Source organism: Pogona vitticeps, chromosome 4 (assembly GCF_051106095.1).
Source record: "Pogona vitticeps strain Pit_001003342236 chromosome 4, PviZW2.1, whole genome shotgun sequence".
In the NCBI taxonomy this organism is placed as follows: domain Eukaryota; kingdom Metazoa; phylum Chordata; class Lepidosauria; order Squamata; family Agamidae; genus Pogona; species Pogona vitticeps.
Window position 1 is genome coordinate 92,249,983 of NC_135786.1, and position 19,386 is coordinate 92,269,368.

At 38.2% G+C, this 19,386-nt stretch overlaps 1 protein-coding gene across 5 annotated transcripts in view; it reads right to left on the reverse strand.

The window, feature by feature from the left end:
* Positions 1-1,113: 1,113 nt before the first annotated feature.
* AGL (amylo-alpha-1,6-glucosidase and 4-alpha-glucanotransferase) overlaps positions 1,114-19,386 on the reverse strand; it is a 47,068-nt gene continuing 28,795 nt past the window's right edge. For 3 of the 5 annotated variants that reach the window (XM_072997943.2, XM_020807128.3, XM_020807129.3), the window contains exons 22-34: positions 18,281-18,417; positions 18,028-18,161; positions 16,730-16,905; positions 13,324-13,426; positions 12,846-13,071; positions 11,672-11,783; positions 11,202-11,337; positions 9,908-10,020; positions 9,270-9,481; positions 7,538-7,635; positions 6,195-6,282; positions 5,950-6,083; positions 1,114-4,533 (exon numbers count right to left, since the gene is read on the reverse strand). In XM_072997943.2, coding sequence (XP_072854044.2) covers positions 4,416-4,533; positions 5,950-6,083; positions 6,195-6,282; positions 7,538-7,635; positions 9,270-9,481; positions 9,908-10,020; positions 11,202-11,337; positions 11,672-11,783; positions 12,846-13,071; positions 13,324-13,426; positions 16,730-16,905; positions 18,028-18,161; positions 18,281-18,417 — 1,787 coding nt within the window. In that variant the 3' untranslated portion in view covers positions 1,114-4,415. Of the gene's footprint in view, positions 4,534-5,949; positions 6,084-6,194; positions 6,283-7,537; positions 7,636-9,269; positions 9,482-9,906; positions 10,021-11,201; positions 11,338-11,671; positions 11,784-12,845; positions 13,072-13,323; positions 13,427-16,729; positions 16,906-18,027; positions 18,162-18,280; positions 18,418-19,386 lie in introns of those variants that run through there. The other 2 variants (XR_013544267.1, XM_078391764.1) reach the window with 2 other exon arrangements.

The following is a 19,386-nucleotide window of genomic DNA, read 5'->3' on the forward strand; positions in this document are numbered from 1 at the left end:
AGCAAGACGATTTTTACAGTTGATCGGCGCTTTCGTTTTTCGCAAGACAAATTTTACAGCTGATCAGTGCTTTGCAAAATAACTTCCCTATGGGTGATTTTCACTGGACGACAACGATTTTTCCCCATTGGAATGCATTAAACGGATTTCAATGCATTCCAATGGGGAAACACTTTTTGCAAGATATTTTTGCAAAACAGTGATTTCAATGGAATGAATTAACATCATCTTGCGGGGCACCACTGTATCTGTGAGTTTTTATTCACATTTAGTTCGGGGGTTTAGGTACAGTGGACCCTCGACTTACAGACTTCTCTGGCCGCAAAATTTAGATTCGACTTGCAGCCGGAGAATCGACTTACAGACCAGAAAAAACCCAAAATGGAACAAAAATAGAATAAAAACTGCCAGTTATGGGATTAATCGGTTTTAAATGCATTGTAGGTCAATGGATATTCGACCTACAGACTTTTCGACTTGCAGCCACCGTTCCAATACGGATTAATTCTGTAAGTAGAGGGTCCACTATATCTGGCTGTGGAGCCAGAGGTTGGGAGCTTGATTCACCACTGTGTCTCCTTCACTGGGGCTGGACTTGGTGATCCATAGGGTCCCTTCCAGCTCTGCAGTTCTAAGATTATGATGAATATCCTATTTTCTTCAGTGAGCTAAATGTAGTGTATGTGGCATTCCTTCACAGGGCAGCAGAAGTTGGTCACCATGAGCATGTCTTGAGTGCCTCTGGGTCTTCACTGGGGATGACACCTTGGAATTCCCAGTTCTCAGTCCAGCACTGCCCTCCATGACACTACACTGAATCTCATAGTCAGGCTGTCTGCTGGCAGACACAACCTAACTCCCAATAAACCACCACAATTCCAGAGCATTCATGTGCTTTGATAAGACAGGCATCTACAAGAAGAAACTAACTCATGTAATTATCCCCCATTGCTGATGTTAGTTTTCAATCCTATGCTAACCATTCTCATTTTCAGGTGAATCTTCTGCCTCATAGTACAAGCATGAATATGTCCCATTCTTCCCACTGTTTTTCTTAGGATTCAGTGCCATCATCACTCCAGTTCTGAGGATATTAATAAATGAAGGCAAATGGCTGTTTTGTTCAGACTTTATTGCATGTCACTCATAACTAACTGCAGAAGAATACAAAAATAATTGGGCCGGACACACAGGACTTTTCTGCGCAACAGTTACACCTCTCATTATACCACATGCAGTATTCCCATGACTCGCTTTTGAATGATTTCCAGGCTTGATAAACACAAATGAAATGAACACCGCAAAGCTTTTTGAACTGTGAAGCAAACGTGTACAGATGTGATTGCCAGATGGCCTCGCTCCATTGTTAAGAGAACGAAACGTGGATTGCTAGGAGTTACGCCATAAAGTAGATTATAGGAGATGTGTGTCCTTGGTTTGTTCATTCTGTCTACAAAAAAACTTTTGCTAACCATACGGCTGGTGTGCCTGTTAACTTTACAACGCCTATTAGAGAAAACTGTAAACTGCAGTATATAGTAATCTGCTCTCTTGTCAATCTTAATAAACACTTCTTATCACATATTATAAGTACAATTTCCACACTAGATTTTCTTTTTATTCTCCACCATGGCATAACCTAAGATTATTAATCCCTGAAATTGCCAAGTAATAAACTAGACAATTTTATCTGAAAATATCCTTTTTCTCTACAACCAAGTCTAAGCCAAAGAAATGTAAAGAGTAACAGTTAAGATCAGCATGCTTAATTTTTTCCTTGTAAAGCATATTAACATTTTAACATGTATACATTTTTGTTATTGTTACATACTTAAAATATTTATGTACGTTATTTGTATATAAATGTAGACAGATATATTTAAGCATTTTTACCATTACAGTACAAAAATATTATCAGCATGAGAAATGCATATGACTTTCAGACGAGACAGTGCAACCAACAAAACTTCAACAGAATGGAAGACCTGATGACACTTTGCCATTCAAGATTTTTTTTGCCAAATAATATGAATATACATTTGGTACAAATACAGTTTTATGCACACTGAACTTCATAATGGTATATAGAATTTTCCAGAAATAAATGTAACTTTTTCAAACTTCGTGAAAGTCCAGGCCCATCTAGGCACTGATGCATTACTGACAGTGTTGGACTGGCCCAAACCAAGAAAGAAAAATGTGGTGGGGCCAATATTAAGAATGAAAGGCTCATACAAGAGTAGGGTAGTTGAATGTTCCCTCTCACTTGTCTCTCTGGAGACCTGTTCCTTAAGCAATTTTACCCTAGTACTAGAGTTTGGCTGAAAATAAACAGCTTTGGGAGTGAGATGCACCAGAGAGAGACAATCTGAGGCTAGCTTTTTTGTTGTTATTAAAACCCAGACATTCCCTTCTTTAAGTGGGGCACTTCTGTCCTCCACACAGATGAATGTGCCAGGTTTATGTCTAGTGTGGCTCAAAGAGTCACCCATTAAGGTTTCAGTACTAAAGCACAGTAATTTAGAAACAGGATCCCCTGTACCTAACTATAATTTCTGCCATTTCATAGGGCCAAAAAGATAACAATCATCAATATTATCTGCCAAATGATAATTTAGGTGGAGTTATTTTTAAGGACAACGCCTTCATTTGCTCTGATGTAACTACTTCCTTCCAAGGTACTTGCTTCAAAGAGTATAATGCAGATAATCTCTTGGTCATATAAACAGGTTCTAATTTCTAAACTGGATGCTGGTGTTCAGTCCCAGTATGTAACAGAGTGAATCCAAATAGGTCTAGTCAAAAGTAAACCCCAAATGGTTTATTCCCAGGCAAATAGTTGTAAAAATGCAGTCAGAACTGTTTTTCTTAGTTAAAATGCAACAAGAGTATGTCTTTCAATTTAAAACTAAAGTCTCTCCCCCCCTTGTACAGGGTTATTAAAAAAGAAATTGGATAGCATCTAATTTGTAAAAAAGCTTTTTAAAAAAGATATGAGAAAACTGAACACTTAAGATAGTAATTGGCTGCTCATTACCATGGCTGAAAATGGTTAGAAATGTCAAAACTACATTTTTACCGTACAATTTTATCCTTTATTAATAAAAAAAATAGAAATCCTTAATCTTAACTATAAGATAGAATTCACTCACATAATTATGTTTCTTAAATGGAAAAGCAGTGCAAGTGTTCGCAATTCAGGTATTTCAAATTATTCATAGTATCAAAGTACCACTATGAACAAATTAAACAATGGCTTTTAAAAGGCAATGCATACCATGATATAGCAGCATAATATTATTTCTAAATTGTTTGCATGCATGCCTTTACTATAAGCATGTGCTCGACACACCTTCACCTACATGTTTTTCTTCTGCAGAGAGACATTAAAACAGTGCTGAAATTATTAAAGTACACTATAAAATTATTATTACATACAAAAATTAAAAATGGGCAGCAAAATCTGCATTGTCACCAAACTACATCTCAAACCATGACTGACCTTTTCCTTCTGTAGAAGAGGACATCAATCACCTAATCTGGATTTGCTGATTAACTGCAATTAACTGAAATGGCACAGGATACTGAGTTCCAGTTGCTTTCGAAACAGAATTGCTGAAAATAACTAGAACAAATGGGCCTTAAGAAACCTTTTGCAACTTCCTGCTAAAAAAGCAACTCCCTCCTTGCAGATGGCTCAGGGCAGATGTACAAATAGCCATCATGCGGAGGTGGTTGCAAAATGGTTCCTAAATTGGTAGTTGCTTTCAGAAGGCCATGTGTCAACTCACAGATGGCCCTTCTGATTATTTTACTGATTTAAGCAGGTTTGCAGTAAAATGGTGAGAGATTTCCTTTAGTGTAACAGGTTCCATCAGACAAAGAGACTCTTACATCTTATGGCATGGGCACACCGTGACAATGTAAGCCTGAGCAGTCCAATTAACTGTGTAGGAACAAGAAGGGCATACCAAAGTGTGCAAAATCTTAATACCCCTGCCAAAATCTGACTTGTCCATACTTGTCCTGTGTAATATCCCCCCTTGTTAAAGTGAGGCTAAAAAAATCTTGAAGATTTTTTTAAAAAATAAGTTGTTATTCTGTAGGCCTCTAAAATACAATCTTGCTGCATGCGAATGATTCTGAGTTTTAAATTCTTTACAGTATTGTTAAAATTGTATTACGCTCTAAATATCTGAGAGTCTTCTCAGTGATGGTTGTTTCCATTTCAGTTTCTTCATGATTAATTTAAAAATTACATTGCAATTCCTAAAGAACGGGCATCTAAAAGTGTTTGGGACATGCAGACACAACGTATTTCTAAAACCAGGACACTTTAAAAAGCCATGTGACATTGTAGTTGCCTGCATCCAAGACAATAGCTAGCGTTTAGAAAAGAAAAACGACAGTCACTTCTACAAGTCATAGAGAACCTCGAGGATCACAGCAATTGACCAGGCCTGAGTTTCGCAACTAAAAGGACAGTATTGACCATTTTCATTAGTCAGTTCTGGAAGACCTTTCCAAGGAGATCTAGAACAAAAGAAAGAATAACAAAGTGTTTTCATTTATTCAGTTAAATGGGTGGTTCCCAACCTTGGGTCCAAGTTGGGAGTCCAAGTTGGGAAAATTACAACTCCCAGAAAATGTTGTCAGCATCACTAGCGGTGAAGGCTTCTGGGAGTTCTAGTCCAAGAGCGTCTGGGTTGGGAACCACCGAATTAAATGAACACATCTTGCACAGGTAAAGGAAAATTCACAAGCGGATTAGTCTTTATCAGTATCTTCGGAATGATGTGAACTGGACAATGTACCTGTATTTCTAATTGTTTACAAAAATTATTGTATTAATGAAAAACGGGAGATTTCTCATCACAGGAAAAAGAACAGAGAGTTCTAGATGGGCGAAAGAAAACTCCACTGATCTCAATGTATTTTGACTACACTTTTTCCTCAGAGATATTTTCTTCCTCAGAGATATTTCTAACTTCAGTCCTAGCCTTTTCAAAATGTTGCAGAATATTTATATTTTTGCACTGATGTGAAGATGCTAGAACTGGAGTTTCTTTAATTGTAGGTTAACAAGCAGAAAATAAGGCCAAGCAAAATTATAAATAATAATCATTTTGTGAAAACAAAATACAAATAAAGAGTTAAAAAGGAAAAAAATGTGCTGGCACTTTAAACACTAACTTTTATATTCTTTTTTGGGGGACATGCAGATGCAAAGTTAGTCTTTAAAGTGCCATTACATTTTTGTCTTTTTTTAACTCTTTATTTGTATGTTGTTTTCACCTATAATGCTTGCACAGACTAATATGGCTTCCCCTTCTACAAATAATCATTAGGTGGAGACTGAAAATAATTAAGATGATATAGTGTGTATGCCCCTTTGGTTGCTTGGTTTCTCTTCTCTCGCTGGTTGATTTTATTTTTGCTGTCTTGCTAGTTTAGTGAAATCTTTATGGCAATTTTCTTGTCTCTGGTCTAACTTTTCTGACTATAACTTAGATCTAATAAGCCTAGTTCCAATTCAAGCTACTCGTTGTATCTGAGTAGCTTAAATGACTAGATAGGCGGGGTATAAATAAATAAATAAATAAATAAATAAATAAATAAATAAATAAATAAATAAATAAATAAATAAATAAATAAATAAATAAATAAATATGTTTATATTTATCTCAATGTGTCCATCACCCCTACATCTTGAACATCTGCAAACACTTTCCTTCCTTTCCTCCTAATTTTGCTATAGGCTTCAGTACCCAATAACAGATAGGCTGAAATCCTGTTTTTTTAGCATAGTAAACCACAATTAGAGAAGACCCATTTGAATACATGGAACTTATTTAGTGGGCCTACTCTAGCTGTAATTTACTAAACTGAGCAACAGAATTTCAGTCACAGTGTCCCACAGCAATAATTTTAAGTTGTACAAATGAATACCTCTCAAGATGAACGTAATGGCGAGAAAGAACATTCTTAATCAAAAAGACAGTCTTTGAGTAGATTTCTGGACCCTTTAGCTTGGAAAAGTACAACTTGGCACGAAGAAAATATCCAATGGGCCAAAGCCATTCCTTAAAGAAAAGAAAAAGAAACAAAGCAACAAACACAGGATCATAGAAACAGATTCCTGGTAAAGAAAATTCAAATTCTACTGGTGAAAAATGCTGAAGAACAAATCGTACCGGCCCTTGATGGTAGTTAAATCCTCTGGCCACATTGTAGTTATCATTATCTAAGGCGTTGTCATAAACACCACAGTAAACCATGTCACTGAAACAAAAAAAGACAAGCAAAAAGTTCACAAGGGAAAAAAAAGCAATTCATTCAAGAAGTGGTGTTAGAGCTTTATGGATACCGTGGATCACCAGAAAGATAAATAAGTGGGTGCTAGGTCAAATAAAGCCTGGACTCTCTCTAGAAGCAAAAACATCTAAATTGAAGCTATCTCCTTTGGGCATAAGGCAAGACTCACTGGAACAGATAAGACTGGGAAAAGATGAAGTCAACAGGTAAAGAGGAAGACTGGATATGAATTTAGTTGCCTTATTAAAGGAAGCCATGATCTTCAGCTTGCAAGACCTGAGTTGGTGCTGTTGATGATAGGACTTCTTGGTAGTTGCTAGTTCATTGGGTCTTTGTAGAAAACAGTATTACAATAGATGGTGTCACTTGTAAGCAATGGTTTCCAGAAATCATGCACAGTGGTACCTCGACTTGTCTCCTTGGGAATGTTTCGAGTTACGAACAGCTCCGTCCGCAAAATGTTGCTTTGACTTGCAAACAGAGCCTCGACTTACAAATGAAAAAAACAACAACCCTTTTCTGCCCTTTTTTTGGCCTAAGTTCATCTTAGGTCAAAAGAAGAAAAAATAAATAAAAAAATTCTCCCCCTAGTGGTAGAGTATGGATTAACCGGCTTTGCATTAGTTCCTATGGGAACTAATGCCTCTACTTATGAACAGCGCCTTGACATACAAACGAAAAACAGCCTCAACAGATTAAATGGTTTCTAATGCATTCCTATGGGAAATCTTGCCTTGACTTACAAACTTTTCAACATACAAATGCCATTCCAATACGGATTAAGTTAGTAAGTCGAGGTACCACTGTATATGCTCCATGGTAGCATTCAGCAAAACTCCATATAGCAGTTTCAGTTGAAAGCTAGAATTTAATCCCCTCCCCCAATTGGATTCAGTGGATATCAAATGTTCAGTTAAGAAGCTTTAAAAAGGTTTATGCCATGCAGAACTTGACTTATTTTAAGAATTTAACAATTTTTTTTCGGCCAGGGAATCCTGTATGAGATAGAATGGGACTCACTTGTTGCTACGTACTGTCACATCCTTTCCAATTTAGAGAAACCCTAATGTGGGTTTCTGGGTATTTGAGATGTTCAGAGAAGGGCATAGAAGTATAACTCCTCACATTTGTCCTGTATGACAAAGTGGGATTTGAAGCCAGGTCTCCTGACTCCTAGTTTGACACTCTTCTGAGGACACCATGAATCTCCTATCATACTTACTCAGGGTCTAAAGTCTTCATGCCAAGTGGACCGAGTAGCTTTTGCTCTGCCATTTCAAGTGCCTTCCAAGCACGTTCAATGGAGAACATTTCAGGTGCCTTTAAAAATCATAACAAAAAAGAAACCGGGGGGGGGGGAGAAGAAGGAAAATACTAATTAAAAACTGGTCAAATAAGTTAGTAATACACATTTAGCATTTTGTCCATGCTTTAATTCTGCCAATATGTCATCAAACTAGCCACAATATATTAGTGAACAGCCTGATGAAGACTAATATAGGACAAAAGTTTAAAAAAATTCAAATTGTCTACTAAAGGTATCTCCTGCCCTTACTTTTGTATCATGTAAGGACCAAACAACTTTGGTCTTTTTTCTTCTGAGGTATGGGGCAATTCTCTGAATAGAAACCCAAAGCACTGTCTAGAAGACAAAAGGGACACTTAACATCAGCCAAGCAAGGTGGCAAACTGAAGAAAACATCTGTTTCCAATCACTAAAGTAATCCTATTAATTGCGCTTCCATTGGCATTACCTAGTGAACAAACTAAACTTTATTCCCATTTCTCCAATGGGGCTTTGCCACATTTTTGTGTAAACTTTTTTCTCAGTCAAATAGGAACTCTGAGATTGAAAAAAAAAAGGTGGTGATGGGGGAAAGAGAAAGTGTGGAATAATACCTGGTAGCCTTATGTCTGATGAGTTAGGAGAGAAAATCTAACCAGTGGCCACCAGGGTTGGAATTTGAAACTGACAGGGTTGGAATTTGAAACCAACATTCCTGACTTGTGTTTGCAGCCTGCATTTTTAAAGTCAACTTTAAGAAAGGGACCTGGCGTAGACTTCTACCATGACTTTTGGGACCTTTATATATATATATTGCATTATCCACAATATACTGGTCCACAGCCTGATGAAGACTCCATATTTTTGGGTGCTGTCAAGTCAATTCTGACTTATGCTGACTGTTTTCAGGGTTTTCTAGGTAGACAGTACTCGAAAGTGGTCTACCATTCCCTTCTTCCGGGGTTCATTCTGCGATGGTGCAGCTTGCCCAAGGCCACACAGACGTGTTTCTCTGGAAGTCCCAGTGGGTAATCAAACTCCTAGCCTCTGGCGCCGCAGCCTGATGCCTAAACCACCAAGTATCCCAGCCTAGTACAAGTTGAAAGGTAGCTAAAAAACCCAAACAAACAAACAAGCCCCCCCTCCATTTTTGTGTAACCTACAATGGCCATTTAGGACAGAATCCTATTACATAAATGTGGGACATAATGCTCGTTGCCACAGCACTCCGTGCTTTCTCTGGTTTGCAGCTGCGTGCATGGGAGATCCTCCCTCTAATAGCAACAGGTCTTCTGTACGAGCAAAGGGTAATGAGTACCCACTGATGCAAACATGGAGAACACACCACCCGCAATCGACTGTTGTTCATGTGATAAAACCAAAACTTCCTGCCCTCAGCACTTAACTGGTTTATTTGTACCTCAGGAACACTAAACGATCATGGTAATGTGAAAACCAGTTAACAGATCTAAAAACATATTAAAAACTTGGGGGAATACTGATTATTTCACAGCTAAAGTTCAGTGACCGCCTACTCCATCATATTTTGCTTAACATTAAAGATAACCCAGAAATAAGTTTGGAAAGCATTCACAAAGAAGAAAAATGCGAGACTATTTTAATATTAACAAAAAGAGAATATTGGGCAATATAGTTCCACAACACATACCACAACCATGGCTATGGTGAAATTTGGCCGTAGCTGATAATCACACCAAGGGCTTGATGCTCCACAGCTGTCCTTATAGATGCCCCGCTTATGAACCAGTGATGGATGCTTCTCATTGGGATCTGATGGGTTCTCAGAGACAAAGAACAGCTTTTCAAAGTGTGCTTGGATTTTTCTGTTCCACTGATCGTATGTAATTGTCTCTTTTTTCCCTGGAAAACAGTACAATATAAAAAAAGATAGGCTTTTCATAAAATTTTAACATCAGTGGGAATTATTTACTATCCTTATTTGTTGCAAAATTAGTAATAATGTGTAATAACCCAAGCTGGGGAAGATACATTGGAATCAATGCCCTTACATAAATCAGTGACTAATGAGTCCCACTAATCTCAATGGATCCACTTTAGCTTGGTCTAACACTGGATTTCTTCTAAAACCGCTGCTTTACCTTAAACATTTGTGTACGTATTACAAGTAGATAATGTATCTGAAGTGAAAACACTATTCAAATGTTATTACCAGAACTACGAGACAAGAACAAAATAGTAACAAAAATAAAAATAGACAACTGCATTCAGCTGTAGTAGTACATTTTTCTCCTTTCTTAATTGTACATTTTAAGTATGACTCCTCACCATGTCTTGTCACAGTAACGCCAGAATAAGGAAATTCATTGTTCCGAGACAACTCCAGTAACCAGCGAACTGTCGATTTGCACAAACCAACAATTTCCACAGCAGAACCATCTCTAAAGGAAGCCAGACAGCACAGATTTAAAGTCCAATTATAAGGAAGATACTGGCTGAAATCCAGAGCAGACCCTCTGAACCAATGGAACTTGACATAGATGTTAACAAACCCCAAATCTGCGTTGATTCAGAGGGCCCACTTTAGCTGTGACATACTGCTGGATTTCAGCCAATAAGTAATATTCACACTGCACCTCAGGATGTTCATTCAGAGAAGAGTCCCAAACAAGAGTGCACAACTTGGATCATTCCAAGTACCACTTTAATATACTTTAAATTATGGCTGTATTACTACTCAGAGAATATAGTGGACCCTCGACTTACAGACTTTTCGAGTTACAGACTTCTCTGGCCACAAAATGTAGTTTCGATGCAGCCGGAGAATCGACCTACAGACCAGAAAAAAAAACCCAAAATGGAACAAAAATGGAACAAAAACGGCCGGTTATGGATTAATCGGTTTTCAATGCATTGTAGGTCAATGGAGCCTCGACCTACAGACTTTTCGACTTGCAGCCACCGTTCCAATATGGATTAATTCCGTAAGTCGAAGGTCCACTGTACGGTTCTGATCACAGACAAAATAACAACTTATAACACTTTTTTCCTCATGCAAGACTGTGAACAAAGTTGTTCATGCTCAGTTATTTTAATTGTACTTAGTGCACTCAAGGAAAACTGGTACTCTGCAGGCATCCATATTTTTTAGCACATTTTTGCACTGAATGAGGGTAGAGAATATCTGGTCTTTCAGATTTTGTTGAGCCACCACTCCTGCTATCCCACTCCGCCGGCTATACTGGCTAGAAATGAGGAAAGATGCAGTCCAACAACATCTGGCAACCTACATGTTCCCCTTCCCTGTTCCAGAAATGCTCTGTCAGAAATGTAACTTTTCACAACAAAACGAAAATGCAATTTTTCTTACCAAAAGTAATTCAAAGATAGTATTTTTATTAGTCTGCAGGGTGGATGTGATTTAAATTGCTTTTTAAAATTTAAATTAAAATATCATTTTAAATTTAAATTGTAATTTAAATCAATTTTTTAAAAAATCATTGATTTTTATCCACCCTGGCTTGCACACTTGAAAAGTAAGCAAAAAGCAAATAATGCATTAGAATATTTATGCAAATTTATTTAAGATGTCTACTATGCTGCAAAGTCTTTTATGGTGTACCTTGGAGTTGCTGGGATCCCTTTGTTGCGAGCTCTCTCACTCTCTCCCATCTTATCCATCCATGTCCCGCAATTAAAACGGTTCCCTCCATATATAAAGCCAGTTTCCATATCCACACCTGCTGCCACATTAAAACCTGCCAACCATATAATCCACTTAATTTCCAAGGAGCCATGGGGGAGGGGAAATAATATCCTAACACTCAAGATATTATGATAGTTAATAAGAAGGTCTAAATTGGTAGCTATATAAAAAAAGGCCTTTTAGCAGAAGTGATACCTTAAATATTGGTGCATAAAATTTTAGAAGTAGCATATTGGCAGATTGTCTTACAAGGTTTAGAAGTAGATTTTCAAAGTAATTTTTCAAGTGGTTAAAGGAAGGATCACCTAATTTTACTGCAATCAAGGAACATAAAACCACCTTCAAAATATCAAAGCCTTGAAGACATTCTTCAGATGGTCACCTACCTTCATCTCTCATATTTCGGTCTATCTGTGGACCAGCATTCCTTTCTCGAAAGTCTATGCCTTGCATATGTCTCTGCATAGCTTCCTGTATCACTTCATACAATGGCTGATCCTGAGTTTTGGGTGGTTCAAAGACAAAAAGGAGAAGGGTGAAAAATAAGGCCATCGTCATAATCTAGAAACAAGTTTCCTTAGAATTCCACTACATAGGGCTTTAAAATACTGATGAGACACATCTAGCGTCCACTGTTCTAAAATACAATGAAATTAACTAACTAGACTGGACTAGCGGGAAAGATGAACAAGTGGGTCCTATATAAAATCATGACTGGAAGCAGAAATGATGCAACTGAGGCTATCATACTTTTGGCACATCATGACAAGACTAATCGGAAAATACAATAATGATGGGAAAAGCTGAAGGCAGCAGGAAATGAGGAAGACCAAATAGAAGATGGATTGATTCCATAAATAAATCTACAGTCTTGCTTTGAGCAGAACTGTTAAGCACAGGATTTTTTGGGAGTCCCTCATTCATAGGGGTCACTTTAAATCAGGGCGACCTCATGGCAGCTTACTTCCAAACACAGCACATCTTTGGAATCAATAGGATTTATGTAAGTGTTAAATTCAGTTCATTCCCTGAATCTAAATGCTGGATTTAGCTCTAAGATTATAGAGGCTATCACACTGATCACTCTTAAACAAATATGAACTTCCACAAAAAAGGACAGATTACAAAACACATATTCAGTTTTATAATAGTGTGTTTGTATCAGGCTTCTTAGTTTTTTTTTTAAAGTTTGTATATATTATTGCTTTTTCTTTCAACCCTTTCAACAAGGAATTTGCACTGCTATAGAGAAGAAGTATTCCTTCATCTTCTTTCTAACCACAGACCAGGCCAACATCAACCCAGCTTATTCCATCCAGTCATGTTCAATCTGTTTAAAATGCTATTTAGACCCCAAATAGTGTTATACGCTTTCTTTACCAAAGAACAACAGAGTAAGGAAGGGACCACATGTTATTTAGTTCATCTTCCTTGGAAGAAAAAATAATCACCCCTTAACAGAGCAACCAATCAACATGACATGAGCAGAAATAGGGGCCTGCCAAGGAGGTTTCTCTGCAGAGGAGAAATGCCAAGCTGCAAATTGCAAGATATAATTACCTTCTGGCCTGGCGGCAGAGGAGGGGAGTCGTCTGTGGGATACATTCTGGATACAGGACATTTGAGAATGTCAATGCCATTTGGAGTGACTTTACAGTAATCCTGTATACACTGCAGCCACCACCACACCGCATCCCGGCAATTGTATCTGGCATGGGTCCCTTGGCCAAGCAAGTTGGGAATGAGGCCGTGTCTCAGGGTACCAGCAAACGCTAAAATTATGTTCCTGTAATAAGGGCGATTGGAGGGGAATGGGAAGGAAGTTAACACTGGACATACAGCATGTTTATATCTTAACATGTACTTAGAGCTCTTGTTTACAGAAGGACAATATCATTATTAGAAGCAAAATAAATGCCACTAAATAAATACCAGTTATTACTAAACTATCCAATAAGTTTATTTTTACTCCACAACATGGTAATCTTAAACTAATATCAATGCCACCCATTCACTAGTGATGCATGTATTATCTTACCTTGCTTCCAAATAGCGCCCAGTAAGTAACAGCAAGCCTCTCAGTGCAATAAAGGTGTCCCTTCCCCAGCAGCGGAAAATTCCAGATGAAAAATGAGGTAAACCTTAACAGGTAAGATAAAACAATTTTAACTCTGAAATGTTAATGGGGCCCTGTTATCCAAAAATGATCCCACACATTTAAAGATGGGGTCCTCTCTTTTCCTAAGTCCATACTATTTTGCCATGATGAATGAAGATGAATGAACTATATACAGTGGAACCTCTACTTATGAACATCTCTACCTACGAACAATCCAACTTACAAACAGCTCCATTCACAAAATTTAGCTTCTACTTGCGAATGGAGCTTCAAGATACGAACAAAAAAATGCGGGGGAGGCAGGGAAAGAGCAAAATTTGAACTTTCTGTTAACCGTTGGCCAGTGAAGAGGCTGTTTGTCTGCAACATCGCTCGTCCAAGCAGTTAGAGAGTGGTTAGGGAGAGAGTCTTCAGACTGCCTGGCACTGCCTGGTACTATACTGTATGGACTGTATTTTTGGGACTTTTAAAATTTTTTGTATGTTTGACTTTCTTTTTTTAAATAGAGAGACTGCCTGTTCTGGGTGAGTACACTGTATTTACTGTACTGTACAGGTTTTTTTGCAGCTTGGTGGAGGGAGGTAGGGCTAGGTCGGGAGGGTTATGTTTCTGTGCCCTGATGGGTCTTGCAGTGTGGATTTAAAATGTGAAAAGTAGACTGTAATATAAAATTAGAAGTGAAAATTAGACTGTAATTTTAAAATGTAAAATGTATTTATTTATTTTTGTGTTCTGTGGCTTCTAGGGTTTGTGTACTGTGATCTCTCTGTTGTTTTAAAATGTGTGGGTTTAAAATGTGACTCCAAAGTCTTTTTTTCTTTGGGGATCTGTTTGCTGTAAAAATGGCTGCTGGTTGTTGATGCAGGCAGGCTGTCAAATGGAGTTTAAAAATGGAGTCTACTGTAGACTCAAGGCTCTCTCCCCCCCCCCCGTTTTCTTATCTATCCCCCCATTGCTCTTTTTGTGATGAGGAGTTCTGTGCTGGAATAATGGTTGCTGATTGTTGGTGCAAGCAGGCTTTAAAATGGAGTTTAGATTCAAGTCTCTACGCCCCCATCTTGTTTAGACTCCACATTTTTTTTTCTTAAAATCACAAAATATTCTGTGAGGGGCTGTGCTGACTGTTGATGCAGGCAGACTGTAAAATGCAGTTTAGACTCTCTTTTTGTGATGAGTTCTGTGCTGGAACAATGCTTGCTGGATTCTGTGGCTTTTTAAAAGGCATTCTGTTTAAAAGATGTTCTCCTGCCTTTTTTTTAACCTAAAAGTTGCTTGGTTTTCTTTAAAAGGTGCTTGTTTTTAAAGGTGTTCTGTTTAGAAGGTGTTCCCTCCCCCCTTCTTTCCTGTCCTTTTTTGACCTAAATTCATCGTAAGTCAAAAGAAGAAAAATTCTCCCCCTAGTAGTAGAGGATGGATTAACCGGCTTTGCATTAGTTCCTATGGGAAAATGCTTCGACTTAAGAATGCTTCGACTTAAGTGGTGCTTCTAGATAAGAACGAAAAACAGCCAGAACAGATTAAATGGTTTTCAATGCATTCCTATGGGAAATTTTGCTTCTACTCATGAACCTTTCAACTAACGAACATTTTCTGGGACAGATTAAGTTTGTAAATAGAAGTTTCACTGTAACTGTAGCTATATACAATGCAACCTTGTCTTATGTTAGACCATTGGTCATCTAGGGCACTGGTTCTTAGCCTTGGGTTACTCAGGAGTTTTGGACTGCAACTCCCAGAAGCCTTCACCACCAGCTGTCTTGACTGGGGTTTCTGGGAGTTGCAGTTCAAAAGCATCCGAGTAACAAAGGTTAAGAACCACTGATCTAGGGCAGCATTGTCATCTCTGCCTGGCAACAGTTCTTAAGTATTCAGGGGGTCCACATGGACTACAGGTGTTATACTTCTGCTTACAGATCACTCCCAACAGCTACCTTCATTGTAAAATAATTCACCCTGAGGTATAAAAACACTACAACAATGACAACTACTCATGATACACTTGTCTCTCTTGTTTATTAACTTTATTAATCTAAGCCTGGGCCCTTTGCATAAAAATCACATGTTCTGCCATTGACCTAGAGCCCTTCTCCATTACAATGCCCAGTACCCTTCAGCAGTCTCTCATCCAAATTCTAACTAGGACACATTCTGCTTAGTTCCCAAAATCAGAAGAGACACACTTAAAAAAAAATAATCCAAGCATCTAGTAGCCAGAAGATATAAATTCACCTTCTTACTTCTAAGCAAGTTTTTTTTCATTGTTATGTACCGTGAAGTTGGAACTAACTTACAGTGACCCCCAACAGGGCTTTCAAAGTAATCGAGATATTTAAGGAGTGGTTTTTATCAGTTCCATACCCCCAGTGAGCTTCCATGGCTAAGCAGGCATTTGAACCCTAGTCTCCTGAGTCCAATATACCACACTGGGTCCAAATATTGCAGCACTGACCCAAGTTCTCTACAGAATTCATATGGGATATGTAGAAGTGAGAGAAATAGCTATTCAGGTATTCACTGAATGGTGTGGGTACCATGCCAGTGCAAAGCTGATCTTCTGTCAGCATTATCACATATACATTTTTGCACATTTCCTATCTTTTTCATCTTACAATCAGAACAGATCAGAACCATTAGGGGCATCAAACCAGTATCAGCATCCAACTAACAAAGTGCAGAGGATGGCACTACTGGTTTATAATTTCAGTAGAATATCACATGTTTTTTATTACTATCGTTGCACTCTTGAAATCATTTCTGAAATCACAAAATATGTTTGAATGAGGAAGAAACACTGCCTAAAAGCCAAATATTATGGCAATAAATTTCCCATAGAACGGGTAGCAGCATTGAGACAGAGCTAATGAGAGAAATAAAAAGAGCACTTAAACATGCAAAAAGTTCATGAAATAACAAATAATCCAAAGAAAGGAAAAACTAGGAATCAAGAATATTCTTAATATGAGTGAAACAAGAAAAAAGTGCTAGTAATTAAAAAGAAACATCTAATTAAGAAAATTAACGTAGCATGTGTAAGTGTATGCACACACACACTTAAGAAAATAAACATTAAAAAATCTCAATAAATCAGAGCCTTTAAGAAAATATATGCTCAGAGTAGATTCCCATAATTTACTCAAGCAAATTTTTAAAACCTGGTCTCAAATGATATTATTCTGGTGTCAATTCAATCTAAAATGAAAAAAAACCTCTGCAGTTCAAAAGTGCTTTTTGTCTGCTGACAGAAACTTTCCCATTTTGAACTATTCAAAATACATTTAAATTCATGTTTAGGTATAAGGGCCCACAGATGGAATTTTCCCCTTACCTGCTGCTAAAGAAACACAGCACTGTTCTCTTTCTTTTGTAATGTCACTCATTCTATAGGGGACATCTTGTAAGGCAGGAGACAGAACTGGCAAGGAAGGGTATTTTCCTATTCCACACATCTGGACAGAACCCAAGGAGAGATGTTTAACAAATGTCGATCCATTCTGTACAAAGCTGTAATGAAATAAATATTATTCATCTCATGTTCACGAATGTGCTCTTCTTCTCAGATTTCAGACTGAACATCACTAGCAGTGAGGACTGATTTTGGTAATGTGACATGGTGGAAAAATGTTTAATCTCTATTTCAGTTTCACAGCATTAAGTCAAAATAAACCCAGCTCCTAGTTCAAGACATATGAAACCATGTGGCTATGCATGAGAAAAGGTTTTGCAGATTAGATTTTTTCATGTTGCTGAATGAGTCAGCAAACCTCTGACAGCCATGCAGAAAGCCATGTTTAATTCCAGGGGCCCCAAATCTGTCAGTGAACCCATGATATTCTAGCTGCAAGTTCTACTAACCAAGATCTCAGGGATACAGTACATCCCAAGAGGCCAGTTCCTCTACACAGATGCGCACAACAGTGATACACCATGTACAATGTACCACACTAGGCGCCCACTGTATGTTGAAGACCTTCTGACCCACTTAAGAGATGGAGTTAACTCTTGCTTTGGGCACGAAGCTGAGGGGGGTGATGAGTTAGACTTGGCATTTATTGAGTAAGCCAGGTATCTATCAGCTGTGAGGCAGAGTAAAGGAAAACAATGTGCTTACATTTTCCACCAAAGTTCTACAGGTTGTCTGGGCATCAATATAAAGACAGCCACATTTGTTGTGGCACCCTAATTGATAAGACATCAATTACAGCATGAGCTCTCATGAATTAAAGCCCTTTCAATCTGATTTACTGAGTGCAATTCAGAATTACAGATAATGCAGAAAATACTGACAGTGGCAGTTATATTATGAACGTTGGCCACTAACCAAATGATTGCTGGTAACACAAACATCCTGGCACCAGGTAAATCAGATGATACAAGTAGCGTGATAAGAATCTCTTATCCATATCCAAACCTTTGGTGACAGAGCAGAATCTGCTAATGAGTAGTTTTTTAAAACTGTAATTGATACAGGAGACTGACAGAGGGCACCTTTTCTGAAACTGGCCTGGATTGTTACAGTTTAGTCTACAATAATACATCTCCTATGTTTCTTTAGAAAAAAATAGATCAAACATTCAGAAATATACACAATTCTTTGCACAGGGCATGTTATATTAATAAGCATACCTAGACATATGCTTCCAAACCAAGTCAAGAAGTGTTGTATATGCACCAACTAAGATGGCATCAAAGTAACATGGAACGAGATAACGAGGGATTCGCTTCAAGTAGATAAACATTGCTTTCAGCCATTTTCCAACCTAGGATGGCAGGGAAACAAATAGTAACACTGTATTTAAATGTGTAACTAAAATACATTATTGGAACAGATTATTACAGAGGGGAATCATTCTCTTTGTGTCACCCACGCTTAACTTACTTCAGAGCAAGCTCCATGACGAGATATTAAACGATCACTGACATAATCTATCATCCAGTCTCCAGATCTCAAGTTACCACAAAAAGGGTGGCCCAAATCATTGCTTGGTCTTATGTCCGCCATCACTGACATGATTCCTGAAAGTCCATAGAAATACAGCTCTGCATTAAAGGTCATGAAACCATCACAAACAGTGATTAAAGAAGACTCCAGCTATAAAATAATAGTAATTTTTAAAAAGTGGAAAATACCAGTCACCTCGATCTAGATGGGTTTAATTCAAAACAGATTTAGGAAGCAGATCAAGATTATTTTTAACAAGCCACCTGCCTTTGTCCTTAGCATTCATCACAACACCTTATCAGGTGGCCACAGTGCAGGAGACTACACAGTGCTTCCTCCACATTGGCAGACAAGTCTAAATTAGGACAGGTAAATGGTTCAACTGCTCTTCAAGCTCATTGCTTTGAAATGAGATTGAATTCACATACAATGGGCAAGTTCAGGTGAAACACTTCTCCCTTGAATTGCACAGATCTGAGTAGCATGGTTTTGGTTATACGGGTTTTTTTCCTCAAGAAATAAACAAATATTTAAAGAAAGAAAGAAACAAATATCCAATAAATACTGTGCTGCTATTTGTCTTCAGGAAGTGGCCTAGAAAAGGCAGGACTTGGGCTTACTGAGGCCCTGCTGTTGGCAATGTGGTGGCTCCTGGTCTGATGGTGGCAGGCCAGCTGGCTCCCTCTCCTGTTATGGCAGCTCCAAAGGGTTGCTTGGGAGGGTGCTGGGCATGCCGGGGGGGGGGGGATATGGGTCAGGGGACGGGTATGTGTGCGTTAATCAACATTTTTGAGGGCATACATGTTGCACATGGATTTTGAACAACACGAGGGTCCATCACCTCTAACCCCAGTGTTGTTGAAGGGAGAAGTGTACCAGAATCCTTCCTAATAAAAAAACACAAGTATACAGCTGCATGCTGCTCAGTTGCTCCTGCTTGCCTTCTCTTGACAATATAAGTAGCTAAATAAACCTAGAAGCCTCCGTGCATGGTTTGTTTAATGTTAAATCCAAACTGGGATCTCCCGATTGCTACTCTCCTA